This window comes from Lonchura striata, chromosome 18 (assembly GCF_050655825.1).
Source record: "Lonchura striata isolate lonStrDom1 chromosome 18, ASM5065582v1, whole genome shotgun sequence".
Taxonomy (NCBI): Eukaryota; Metazoa; Chordata; class Aves; order Passeriformes; family Estrildidae; genus Lonchura; species Lonchura striata.
Genome location: NC_140720.1, coordinates 3,483,036 through 3,495,455, shown reverse-complemented (window position 1 = coordinate 3,495,455; position 12,420 = coordinate 3,483,036). Strand labels below are relative to the sequence as shown.

General features: G+C 53.1%; 1 protein-coding gene across 3 annotated transcripts; it reads left to right on the top strand.

The window, feature by feature from the left end:
* The first annotated feature begins 1,703 nt into the window (after positions 1-1,703).
* KCNJ2 (potassium inwardly rectifying channel subfamily J member 2) lies at positions 1,704-11,912 on the top strand. Of its 3 annotated transcripts, none has more exons than XM_021537917.3 (2): positions 1,704-1,813; positions 6,597-11,912. In XM_021537917.3, exon 2 carries the CDS (start codon positions 6,813-6,815, stop codon positions 8,094-8,096), a length of 1,284 nt encoding a protein of 427 aa, XP_021393592.1. In that variant the 5' UTR covers positions 1,704-1,813; positions 6,597-6,812; the 3' UTR covers positions 8,097-11,912. The 3 variants fall into 3 exon arrangements, with proteins under 3 accessions (XP_021393592.1, XP_085412769.1, XP_085412767.1); XM_085556643.1 differs by lacking the exon at positions 1,704-1,813 and adding an exon at positions 1,820-1,993; XM_085556641.1 differs by lacking the exon at positions 1,704-1,813 and adding an exon at positions 1,820-2,293.
* Positions 11,913-12,420: the final 508 nt, after the last annotated feature.

Below are 12,420 nucleotides of genomic sequence, written 5' to 3'. Positions count from 1 at the left end.
TACAAGGCTGTTTTTGTTCCTGCAAGGCTCCCGGCCAGGCATTTCATCCTTATTTTCTTTTTCTTAGGCCACGTCCACTGTAGGGAGGACAAGCTGTTAAAAATCATTTGGATTTCTGCATATTTCAACCCTGGCCAGCCTGGCCGAGCTGCCACAGGTGACTCAGGGAACAAAGCCGTGGATTCCGCGCACTGCAGCCAGGCTCGTCCTTCCCTTGCTTCCAGCCTTGCTCCAAAAGCTCTTAGTCCGGGGATCAAAGCTCTTGTTTTGGAAGGGATGTTTCATTTAGTTAAAGAGAAGGATTTTCCTGGTAGGAGCGGTGTTGTGCTGTGCTCGCCTGGCTTCTCGTGCCTGCTAGGCTCGGGAGTTTGGGATGGGACACCCTGCACCTTAGCATTTCCCGTCACTAAAATAAAGAGACAAAAGGAAGGAAACTTTTCTGTCTCCGTTACTTTTTCTCACTACCCGGGGCCTGAGACATCAGCCCAAACCACGGGAACGGGAGCGAGCGGGCAGCGGGACCATCCCAAACTCCCGGTGAAGCCCCGCAAGAGCCTTTATCTCTGCCGAGGGAGGGTGCGGGGATGCCGGCGGCAGGTGCCGGGTGCCCGGGAGCGCAACCGGAGCGTCCCGGAGCCGCGGAACGAAACCGCAGCGGCGCTGCCTCCCCGCAGCGCGGCCGTGCCCGTTCTGCACCGCGGCTTCCCCGGGAGTCTCCGCACCGGGAACCGCGGAGCTGGCGCCTTCTCCTGGCCCCTTCTGCACCGGGGAACCCGCCGCCTTCTCCCGGCACCTCTACACCGGACATCGGGGGTCCCGGGGACCCGGCGTCTTCTCCTGGAGGCCCTCCGCACCGGGATCCGGGGAGCCGGCGCCTTCTCCGGACCCGCTGCACCGAGTCTGAGAGAGGCCGGGGACCCTCCGCAGCGGGGCCCGGTGCCTTCTCCCGGCACCCTCTGCACCGGGTACCGGGGATCCTCTGCACCGCGCACCCGGGGACCTGGTGCCTACTCCCGGACCCTCCGCAGAGAGACCCGGGAATCCTCCACACCGGGAATCCCGGGACCCTCCGCACGGGGAATCCCGGGGACCCCGGGACCCTCTGCACCGGGAACCCGGGGACCTCGGGACCCGGAACCTTCTCCTGGGACCCTCCGCGCCGGGAACACGGGGATCCCGGGACCCGGAACCTTCTCCTGGGACCCTCCGCGCCGGGAACACGGGGATCCCGGGACCCGGAACCTTCTCCTGGGACCCTCCGCGCCGGGAACACTGGGACCCCGGGACCCTCCGCACCGGGAACCCGGGGACGCCGGGACCTGGTGCCTTCTCCCAGGGACTCTCTGCACCGGGAACCCGGGGACCACGGGACCCTCCGCACACGAGGATCCCAGGACCCGGCGCCTTCTCCCGGGACCCTCCGCACAGGGAACCCGAAGAGCGTCCGCAGCGGGCACCGGGGGACCCATTGCCTTCTCCGGGGCCCCTCCTGTCAGCGGGAGCCGCGGCTCCGTGCGCGGTTCCGGAGCGTCCCCGCTCCGCTCCCGGAGCGTCCCCGCTCCGCTCCCGGCGCATCCCCGCTCCGCTCCCGGTCCCCGCGAGGCCCCGCCCCCCGGGCCCGCCCCGCGCTGTGATTGGCCGCGGGCGCGCGGGGGGCGTGGCCGGCGGGGCCGTATTAAAGGTGCCATGGCCGCCCGCAAAAAGGGGTCGCGGGCGGGCGGGAGCGCAGTGCGAGCCCCGCGGGCACCGGGCACGGCCTCGCCACGGATCCTACCCCTTCTCCGCACCGGCACCTCCCTCGCGGCCGCCGCAGGTAAGGCTCGCCTCCTTCCCCCCGTCCCTCCCCGCCTCCCCGAGCAGCCGAGGCGATGCGCGGCTTGCGCGCTGTCGCGATCCCCCCGCGGTAGAAGCGTCCGCTGCCTGCGGCTTGGAGAAGAGGGGAACTCCTGCGTTTCTCACGGAGCTATTCTCAGCGCCTAAAATAATTCGATAGGTATGGCTGGAGCGCCCGAGCATCTGCTTCCAGCATCTGTTTGTGCTCATAACTTTCCATGCACCAGCTGCTCCCCCCTTTCCCCCCCCGGGATATTTTATCCTGGGGAAGGGCTGCAAGTTCGCATGACAACTCCGCGTTGCACAAAGCGCACCGCTCCATCCCTTCGCCCTCTTCTCGCCTGTTGTTTCCCGCACGGAGAGAGGGCAGAAGCGGCGACTCCGGGCGCTCGGATGCGTGGGTTTGAGCGGCCGGGATGGTTTGGAGGGCTGTGAAATGAACCTGTAGCTTCATTCATCGGTATGGTGCAGACGGGAGGGCTTCTTTCGTTTTCATCGTCCTGCCAAAAAATGAGAAGCAGGGAAAAAAAAAACAAACAAACCAAAAAAGCATCTGGGAAGGCAGCGAAGAGCTGTATTGTTTCAGCTTAGCTCATGACAGTGAAAGGAAAAAATACTGATAAGCAAAGGCAGATGGATGTGGGGGGTGAGTGACGGGGCGGGGGCCGCTGGGGACCCGCAGGTGCCGCTTGAGCCGGGGCCGCTCTGTCCCCGCAGCTCTGTCCCCACCCCGCAGGCTGCCCGCACTTGTCTCCGTGGCTCAGCCTCACCTTTCCACTTGTTTGCTTTTCCATCCTCGCAGCCGGTGCGCCGCGTACACCCCCTGGTGATGGCTGCTCCGCTCCCAGTTGTTTTGTCACCAGCTACAAACGCCCCGAGCCCGTCTCCCTGGCAGGACGGCAGATGCGAGCGCCACTTGTCCTTCCCTTTCTCCTATTTCTCCGCACCCATTTCCCTGCATCATGTGCTCTTTTTTAATTTTTTCTCCCCCGCGCTGCCCGTCCCTGAAGGTCAGCCCTTTCCCCCGAAGGCAGCTCCGCGTAACTTGAGTCGCGCCCGGAGCAGCGGAGGAGCCCTGGGGAATGACTTTTAAGGAGAAAGGTTACAGAGGTGGCCGTGCCCGGCAGCGAGGGGGCAGGAACGTGGGCACAGGCTCGGCCGCGGCGAGAAGCTGCTTTGTTCTGCTTTCCGAGGGCAGCAGGGCTCGGCTCGGCCGAGGTGGTGCTGCTGCTCTCTTGGCAACATGTGCCCGGCTGGCTCCGCAGGGCTCGGCGGCGTCAGCCGGGGAATGACCGCTCCAAGCGCTGCCTGCTGCTCCTCTCTGCTCCTCTCTGCTCCTCTCTGCTCCTCTCTGCTCCTCTCTGCTCCTCTCTGCTCCCCTCTGCTCCCCTCTACCCCTCCCCTGCGCTCCGGAGTCATCCCTCGCTCTTTAACCTTTGCCCAAACTCCCCTCCTGCTGTGCCTTGCGACGTGAGCGTCCTTCCCCAGGGAAGGTCTGCAGGGGAAGGTGAAGGTTTGGGCTCCCCATCGTGGCATTTCCCCAAATGCTGGCTCAGAAATGCTGCAGATGCAGCACAGCCCCGTTTTCCTCCCTCCTCCAAGCATCCCCTCTCAGCAGAGCCAGCCAGGCTCTCCTATCCCATCTCACCTCTTCCCAGTAATCCCGTGTCCCTGCCGCTGCTGGTAATTCTGAGCTGTGTTATCTTCCCTTCCAGGAGGAAAGGTCACCTGGACTAATAATAATAATAATGATAATGATGATAACACACCTGGTGATGATTGAATTTACAGCTCTGTGTCTGGCTGCACTGCACTGGGGCCACTTTGGCAAATACTGGAAATCCAGGGCTGGGTTGGCTCCCTCTGCCCAGTGAGGATTGCAGGGCTGCTCCCACACCAGCCTGGAATTGTTGGTGCCACCAGCAGCTGATGCTGGGCTGGAATGAGGAGCAGCAGCGTTGTCCAGCCTTGAGCAGCAGGTGGATTGGCACAAGAAGAAGCAGCATTCGGTTTTCCTTTTGGTTTTCCTGCTCCTTTGTTCCAGGGCTTTTTGGGGAACTTTTGGTGGAAGTGGTGGTGAGGGTCAGGGTGAGCACGGAGCAGGTGCTGGGGCAGCCAGGGTCCATGGGGCGTTTCACAGGACCTGTATTTCCATGAGCAGGAGCAGGATCAGCTCCTCTGGCTGATCCCTGTGCAGGGTGCTGCTCCTGCTCCCATCCCCTCCTCCTCCCTGCCCCAGCACTGGCAGGAAGAGAGGCAGTTGGTGCTGGAAAAGCAGGCAGACAGCTCTGCTGCCCTGGACTGAGCCAGAGCTTTGTGCTGGGAGCTTCCAGCGGGCTCCAGAGCTGCTCCCAGGCTCACCCCCAGCTTTTGGGGTCCTTGGAACAAAAGGGGTGCAGCCGCACAGCCAGCGAGGAGGGATCCGGGCAAGGGACAGGAGGGGAGAGGTGCTCAGTCCTGCAGGGGAGGAATGCGACAAATTCGGGTCCCAAACTTCTAAATGCAGCCACGGGATGCTGGCGTTAAGATTTCAGGGATTTGTGGGATTCAAACAAGTGTCCTCAGGTCGAGATTTTGTGGGAGAAGCTGCGTATTCAGACACTTAAAATGTTACAGCTTATCTTTCCCTCCACCAAAAGTTTTCGTCTAAAATCCAGGAAAGAGACGGAAAAAAACCAAACTCCAGAAGAAACTGTTTCCTAGGCTGTGTGTTTCCATCAGCTTGGAACAAAACGGGCTTTGACTGTGGCAGTCGAACATGACTGTGATTATAGGATGTGGTTTATGAAAGTGATCGATTTGCAGAGCAGTGCAATGGCTTTTCAAGAAGTTTTTTTTTATGTGGGATGTATTAACAGTAATTTCACTTCCCTGCTGTGTTCAGGTTTCTAATAAAAGTAGGGGGTTGGCCAAAACAAATAATTTAAGTGAGCGTTAAAAGAATTCTTTTGTATTTTTGAGCACGCTATCCTGGCAGGAATGAGAAACCCTGGGAACAAAAAGGTGTAAGGGAGGAAAAAGTGGATCCTTACACAAGGGAAGCAAGACAGTTGTAAAAGTACGAATAAGTGCCCAAAGCAGGAAGGCAGCTCACCCAGAAGTGTTCGGTGCTGAGAGCTGCACTCAAAGGGGCATTACAGAACCCGCCAGAGCTGCCAAAATGTCTTGTCTGAGCTGAAGTCACAGATGAGTAATCTTGGCAAGGAGGCATCGAGACACATTCTTGCACAACAAACAGGAGCGAGGGGAAAGGAGGAGGTGAAATAAACCCTGAGGAGATCCTGGAGGGAAAAGCAGCCTGCACACACAGCTGATGATGCTGCTGCTTGTCACCTGCTCTTTTCCTAACAAGTGTTTGCTGAGCTCAAGCCTTTGTAATGTGGCTGAAGGATGGGCTTGAGGAGTTGCTTGAAATCGCTCAAGTTTTTGGAGCACCTCAGCAAGGCTTTAGGAGCTGCCGTTGTTGGGAAAGGAGATAACATCTTATCTCCAGCTGTTGTGAGATTCCAGTCAGAGCAGAGCAGAGGTCCTGCCGGGCAGGGGTTGTGCTCCACAGTGGCTGCAGTTTTGTTGGCTTTTGGACCAACTCAGATGAGTTTTGATAACATTAATTTAGGAAGAGTGCTGTGGTTCAACCTCCTGCTACTGTAAATGGTTTTGGAGCCTCCCGTGCCGTGCCAAAGGGGCAGCAGACATTCCTCTCCACCCGGGTTTAGCTTTATTCCCTCCGTGGGCCATGTGTGGCTGGAGCAGTTGCTTTAATGCATCTCTTCTCCTCTGCAGTATTTCAATTCCATTTCCTGATATGCAGTACATGACTTAATGGATGACGCACTTGTTAAAAGCTAGACCTGGGTCTAAGCCAGACCTCCCTGAAACAAGTTTTTGGTGGCTTCTCCCCGGAGGAAGGAGATTTTGGATCCTTTCTGCTGAGTCTTGATTGGTGACATTTCAGACTCGCAGGACCCTCAGGACTGTGACCCGCTGGAGATGGAAGGGGCTGCCTCAGGCTCCCAGGGGGAAGGTGCTGGAACTCGCTCCTAAAGGTGTTAGGAAGGCACTCAGCTGATTCTGCTACGTTTTACTGGTGGCTTTAGCAGGAGCAGATGAGAGGTTTGAAAGGTTTAATTGTTTTGTACAACTTAGGCCAAGCTTGAGCATAAAAACTACAGAGATCTCGATGAGTTTATGGAGTTAGAGAGAAGCTACTGCAGCCCTTGTTCTTGAAATTTGCTGAGAATGCACAACTCCTTTTAGCTTGATTAAAACAATTGTATGTGCTTTAATTTCATGGAATCACCACTGTCTGCACTTCCCAAATTTATTCCCTGTCTCCACTTTCCCTTTTGCTTGCTCCCTGCTTTGTCATGGGTCAGACAGTCCACGAGACACATCATACGTTGCTACAAACCACTTCAGCATTTGTGTTTGAACAGAAGGATGTTAAAGGGAGTTGTTTGCTTCAAAATAAGCAGAAATCACAGTTATAAATAGCAGAGAGATCCTTTGCGTGTCCAGCTTTAATGGGAATGCTGCTCAGACTGGTGTGACACGACCCCTTCAGTGCTTTCCTTCGGGAAGGACAATTCCTTCCTTGCAGTAACCACGTGTGACCCCTGTCCATGCACAGCTGTGAATGCTGAACATTGCTGAAAATGTCATTAAGAAAGAGGAAACTTCCTGCAGGCCCACAGGTGTCATTTTCCTTGATCCCTCATGCTTTTCCTCCAGGATCTAAAGCGCCATTTCTCTTTCTCTTGCAGACCATGCCCTCTCTATGACGGTGGCTTGCTGAGCTCACCCTGCATGCCAGAAGAGTGTCCTTGGTTGATCCGAGGGCTTCTGGGGACTCCGGCCTCCGCCCGGCTTTTCCACGTGTGTGTGTTCCTGTAGAACTTTCAAAACTGTTTCTCCAAAGGGTTTTGCAGAAACTCAGACTGTTTTCTAAAGCAGAAGCACCTCAGTCCCCGGCAGTAGTGATGGGCAGCGTGCGAACCAACCGCTACAGCATCGTGTCTTCGGAGGAGGACGGCATGAAGCTGTCCACCATGGCCGTGGCCAACGGCTTCGGCAACGGCAAGGGCAAGGTCCACACCCGGCAGCAGTGCCGGAGCCGCTTCGTCAAGAAGGACGGGCACTGCAACGTCCAGTTCATCAATGTGGGCGAGAAGGGGCAGCGCTACCTGGCCGATATCTTCACTACGTGCGTGGACATCCGCTGGAGGTGGATGCTGGTGATCTTCTGCCTGACTTTCATCCTCTCCTGGCTTTTTTTTGGCTGTGTGTTTTGGTTGATTGCGCTGTTGCACGGGGATCTGGAGAACCAAGAGAACAGCAAGCCTTGCGTGTCTCAGGTGAGCAGCTTCACCGCAGCCTTCCTGTTCTCCATCGAGACCCAGACCACGATCGGCTACGGCTTCAGGTGCGTCACTGACGAGTGTCCCATCGCCGTGTTCATGGTGGTTTTCCAGTCCATCGTGGGCTGCATCATCGATGCCTTCATCATTGGTGCCGTCATGGCAAAGATGGCTAAGCCAAAAAAGAGGAACGAAACTCTGGTCTTCAGCCACAATGCCGTGGTGGCCATGAGGGACGGGAAGCTGTGCCTGATGTGGCGCGTGGGGAACCTGAGGAAAAGCCACTTGGTGGAGGCGCACGTGCGGGCGCAGCTCCTGAAATCCAGGATCACGTCGGAAGGGGAGTACATCCCCCTGGATCAAATCGACATCAACGTGGGCTTTGACAGCGGCATCGACCGCATCTTCCTGGTCTCCCCCATTACAATAGTGCACGAGATAGACGAGGACAGTCCCCTGTACGACCTGAGCAAACAGGACATGGACAATGCTGACTTCGAGATCGTGGTCATCTTGGAGGGCATGGTGGAGGCCACCGCCATGACCACCCAGTGCCGTAGCTCATATCTGGCCAACGAGATCCTCTGGGGCCACCGCTACGAGCCCGTGCTCTTCGAAGAGAAGAACTACTACAAAGTGGACTACTCGAGGTTCCACAAAACCTACGAAGTGCCCAACACACCCATCTGCAGTGCCAGGGACTTAGCGGAGAAGAAATACATCCTCTCCAACGCCAACTCCTTCTGCTACGAGAACGAGGTGGCCCTCAGCAGCAAGGAGGAGGACGAGATCGACACGGGGGTGCCGGAGAGCATGAGCACGGACACCCACCCCGACATGGAGCACCACAACCAGGCGGGGGTGCCCCTGGAGCCGCGGCCGCTGCGGCGGGAGTCGGAGATATGACTGGCGGGCTCTGCCTCTCCCGCCTGGCTGGAAGGCAAAACCCCCAGCGTGCCCATCGGGCAAGGGCTCGTTGACCTGAGAAGTTGGCCCAGAAGAGTTTGCAGACAACGGTACTGTGGAAGCGTGGTGTGAAGGCAGCAGACCCGAGGAACCCAGGCTGGTTTTAGGGCTGTCCTCAGAGGAGGGACGACAGGAAATGAACTCTAAACACAAAGCACTAAACATGTCTAAGTATGAACAGAAGGCACATATGTTGTAGAATAAATTATGTATATATTTTTTTACAAAACTTGAACTTGCAGGCAAGCTTTGGTTGGGTTATTATTATTTTTTGTTTTCAACTTTTTCCAGAATGCTTCTCTCTAGGGAACAAGAATGTTTTTAATGGCATAACAAAGGCAAGAATCTGCCTTATTATTATTATTATAATTATTTTTAAAAAAGCTGCTGCTAACTACATGAACACAAATGGTTATTTTTGTTGCAGTGTAGTTTTTATTTTCTCTTGTGTAATTTAAAAAGAAAAAAAAAAATCAGTGTTGAACTTTTTGGGTTGAAAAGCTCATGATCAGTTCAGAGAGGCCAATGTTGCCAGAAAGTTTAAACTCCTTTTGAGGCCAGTAGTTGATAGCTAGAATCAATTTCTCTCTTTCCAATTACATAAGGGGCATTATGTAATGTCAGGCCAATCAGTAGCCTCCAGCAAAATTATGATTTTTTTGGGGGGAAAATTTAATTCTCTGTCTAAAGGAAAACTGAGACAAAAGATATATACATAGGAAAAAGTACTAAGTTCAAACTACCTAAGTGGATACCAAAGAAAATGCACAGTTTTGCACAGTGGAGTTTATTTTAAAAAAAGAAAAAAAAAAGGAAAAAAAAAAAGGAACAGGCTGCTTTAAACAACAACAACAACAAAAATATCAAACCTCAGACACTTTTTTTCTTTTTTTCTTTTTTTTTTCTTTTTTTTTTTCCTTTTCTTTTTAAGACCTTTATTTTGCACCTTATTCTAAAGGCTTAAGGCTCGGATCTAAAGTGAGCTGGGCCTCCTCCTTTTTTCCCCCCTGTTCTTCTGTGGGGGGAATAAAATCCCTCTTTCCTAGGAGAAAAAGCTCAGCTGGGGTAAGCAAGCCAGCATCATCTGCGTGTCCTGCCTGGCCTGCCCCAGCTCCGAGCAGAGGAGCTTTCCCTGAAGCTGTGCCATGGGCACGCCGTGGAGCTGCTGGCCGATGCCAGAGGCTGCTGGAGCTTGGCCACGGATGAGCCAAGCAGCAGAGAAGTCCCCAGGAAGAGTTTTTTGAGGAGGAAAGGGCCGCACAGCGCTCGGGAGTGGCGGAGGGATGCTTTGTGCAAAATGCTTCTCTTCAGCAGGGCAGGGGTGTGCGGGAGGTGGATTTCCATCTCCTGGAGAGAGGGATTCTTTGGGGAGGACGAGGCTGCAAAGGGAGCTCCATCTCCTGCCTCCCTCCCTCCCCAGCAAACCCAGCTCAGCAGGTGACACTCGCCCATCACTCATCACCAAGCAGATTTTGTCACCTTCAGCAAAGCTCTGGTGGTATTTTGGCTCGTTCACCCAGAAGGCTTTAAATTCTCTGTGCCTCTAAGCTCAAGGAGACAGCAAAGCTGTGCTTGGCCCCTGCTCGTGGGGGCGGTGGGGATGGCAATCCCAGATGACTCTTGCAGTATTGGATCACTGTATGCCATTAAAAAACAGCTTGTTCTAGGTCTGGTGTCTTCTGCACGTGGATATCTGTGGAGGCCTCTGGCCCCTGCCAGCCCTGCCTGGAAGAAATGCCTGCAATGAACTGGTTTCTGATAAGATGCTATCTACAGCGTGGGGCGGGTTGGGAACTGGGGGAATTCCATGTTGTAAACACAGATTTGGCTCCTGGAGAGGGCAGAGGATGAAGTGCAAGTACTGAGGCTGTTACTGGGCTGGGAGGATGGAAAAGGAAGGGAAGGGTGGGCATTTAAAGGCGGTCTGGTTGCAGTTTCTGGGTCAACAGTGGTGGAGACAACGGGGTGCTGCTAGTGCTGCTAAGGGTGACGTTCCTGCAAGAGGAGAAAAACGAAACCAAAGAGCATTCAGTGACACAGAGGGCACGAAAACACAACGGGGAAAGGGAGGCTGAGCAGGAGAAAGGGGACCTGGTCTCAGATCAGCATCCCACAGGTGCACAGCGCTCCCACTAAATGATACTTGAGATATTTGAGAGAGGGATGAGAGATGGGGAGGGATGGAAAATGCAGGATTTGTCTCATTTCTTTGACACAACGGTAATCCAGAGAGTTTAAAAAAAAAAAAAATCCCCTCCCCTTTAACATTTCTGGTGCAGAGGTTTTGGGTTTGTTTGTTTTCTTTTTTCTTTCTTGTTTGTTTTGTTTTGTTTTTCAAGTCGGTTTTTCAGAAATATTTTTAAAAATTGTACATTTTATAAAGTTTATCAAGTATTTTCATATTTAAAGCCAAATGTAAATAGAAGTCTGTAAAGGAGGACAAGGAGAAGACAACGAAAAGGCCACAAAAAAAAGTATCAATTCAGCTCAGCAGTCTCGGCTCGCTAGGACTAGATGCTACAGGTTAGCATGATTTTTAGCAAATTACTTGCAAGCCTTATAGGATTCCTAATGCTCTGGACTTCTCTTTATTTATTTTTTAAGCATGGACTTTTCATTTGAGAACACGTTCTAGTTACTGGCGTTTTTGCAGAGCTCCCAGAGCCGTGTCGAGGGGGGTGTGTCGGTGTAATCCATTGCTAATCTCTGCTTGTTCCTTCTTTCCCAACCCTTTGTCTTTGCCCAGGGAATCCCACTTTTCAGCCCTGGCTCCGGGAAGTTGCTGGGAAGAGCCCTGAAAGTGTTCCCCTTCCCCTTTTCACCATCAATTTTGGCTTTCTCAGCAGCAAATCGGAGTAATCATTTAAAAAATTGCTATTTTTAAGGACTAGGCAGTGACTGACATCTTTCCTTCAGTTCCCATCTATCATGGGCCAAGCTTAGGCTGACTTAAAACATTAAAGTGTAAACCTTAAACTGTAAACCTCCAAGTTTAAACTGACGGGGCTCTACCCGCAGCCTCCCCCAGGCCTGGGTTCAGCCTCTTTATCCGGGATAAATTGGCTCACCCGGCTCGCACGGAAGCTTTTATCCTGTCTTTTGCTTAGGGGCTGGGGGGGAATATGTTATTTCTGCCCTTCCCTGAAAATACTTGAATGAGACACATTGTCTGACCCATAATTCTGTGTACACTGACAGGAGCAGAGGCGGGTGGGGATGCTCCCCTCCCTCCGTCTCTTCTGTGCGAGTTCTCCTGGGTTAAGTGGCCGGGGTAGGAATCCTCACTCATTAGCCAGCTTTAATTAATTTAATTTCACGACTCTCCCAGCCGTGAAAACACTTCTGTGTTAGTAGAAGCCCTCGGAAAAAGACAAAGGGTTCAGATATTTAATTTGTTCTCTGATTTTTTCTTTTTTGCAATGGATTACAAGGTAAAACTGAGAAGTACTGTAATGTCTTTAATTCTGGCTGCTCACCACATTGTGGAGTAGAAGGTGCTGCACAGTTACCACCCCACAGCCCATCAGAAGCTGATTTTGTAAGGACTTTTTTTGGCCTGCAGCTCTTGTAAGACGAACAATCTCGGCATCTGACAGTTGTCCATGACTATTTTCCTGTTTGCAGCCTTTTTGTATCGAAGTCTTCCTAATGTACTGCACAAATTGTGGATTGTACAGATTTTTATATATTATGTCTTATTTTATTATTTCTAAATAAATAATTAAAAAAAAATGAAAGAAAAAAAAAAAAAACAAACTTGAGGATGAGCTCGGTGTGTGCAGCCCGTGTGTAAAGGAGGAGGGAGATGGGTCTGGAGGGGGATATTGAGCTGTGTTTATGGTTGTCTGAGCACAGGCATTGTCTGGAGAGCTTGAGGAACAGACAGCTTGTTCTCTGCCTCGACAAAAGGCAGGAGGAAAGGTGATCCCATCGTTATTTCCCAGGGGAGAACACAAACGAGACTTGGACCAGAGGAAAATCTGCCCCAGGACCTTTCTTGAGGTCACACCTGGGACTGCACAGCCCCAGGTCATTCATTCCTTGCTCCGAGTGGAAATGGAAGAAAAGCTCCAAAGCAGGGAAGGGGGGGAGGGATGAAAGCACCCAGAGCATCAGCAAGGGATTAAAAAATTAAGCAGGAAAGTCATCTTGAAATCCCAGTGTTTCGTGTCTGCCAGGAACATCTTATTGAAACGCTCAGTTCCACACGGGCTGGGTGGAACCCGCATCCCTCATTTCCCTGAACCTGCTGCCACCAGCACAG

Bases quoted from the DNA above. Each gene is read 5' to 3' on its own strand.
- KCNJ2 (XM_021537917.3), top strand. From the start codon at position 6,813: ATGGGCAGCGTGCGAACCAACCGCTACAGCATCGTGTCTTCGGAGGAG.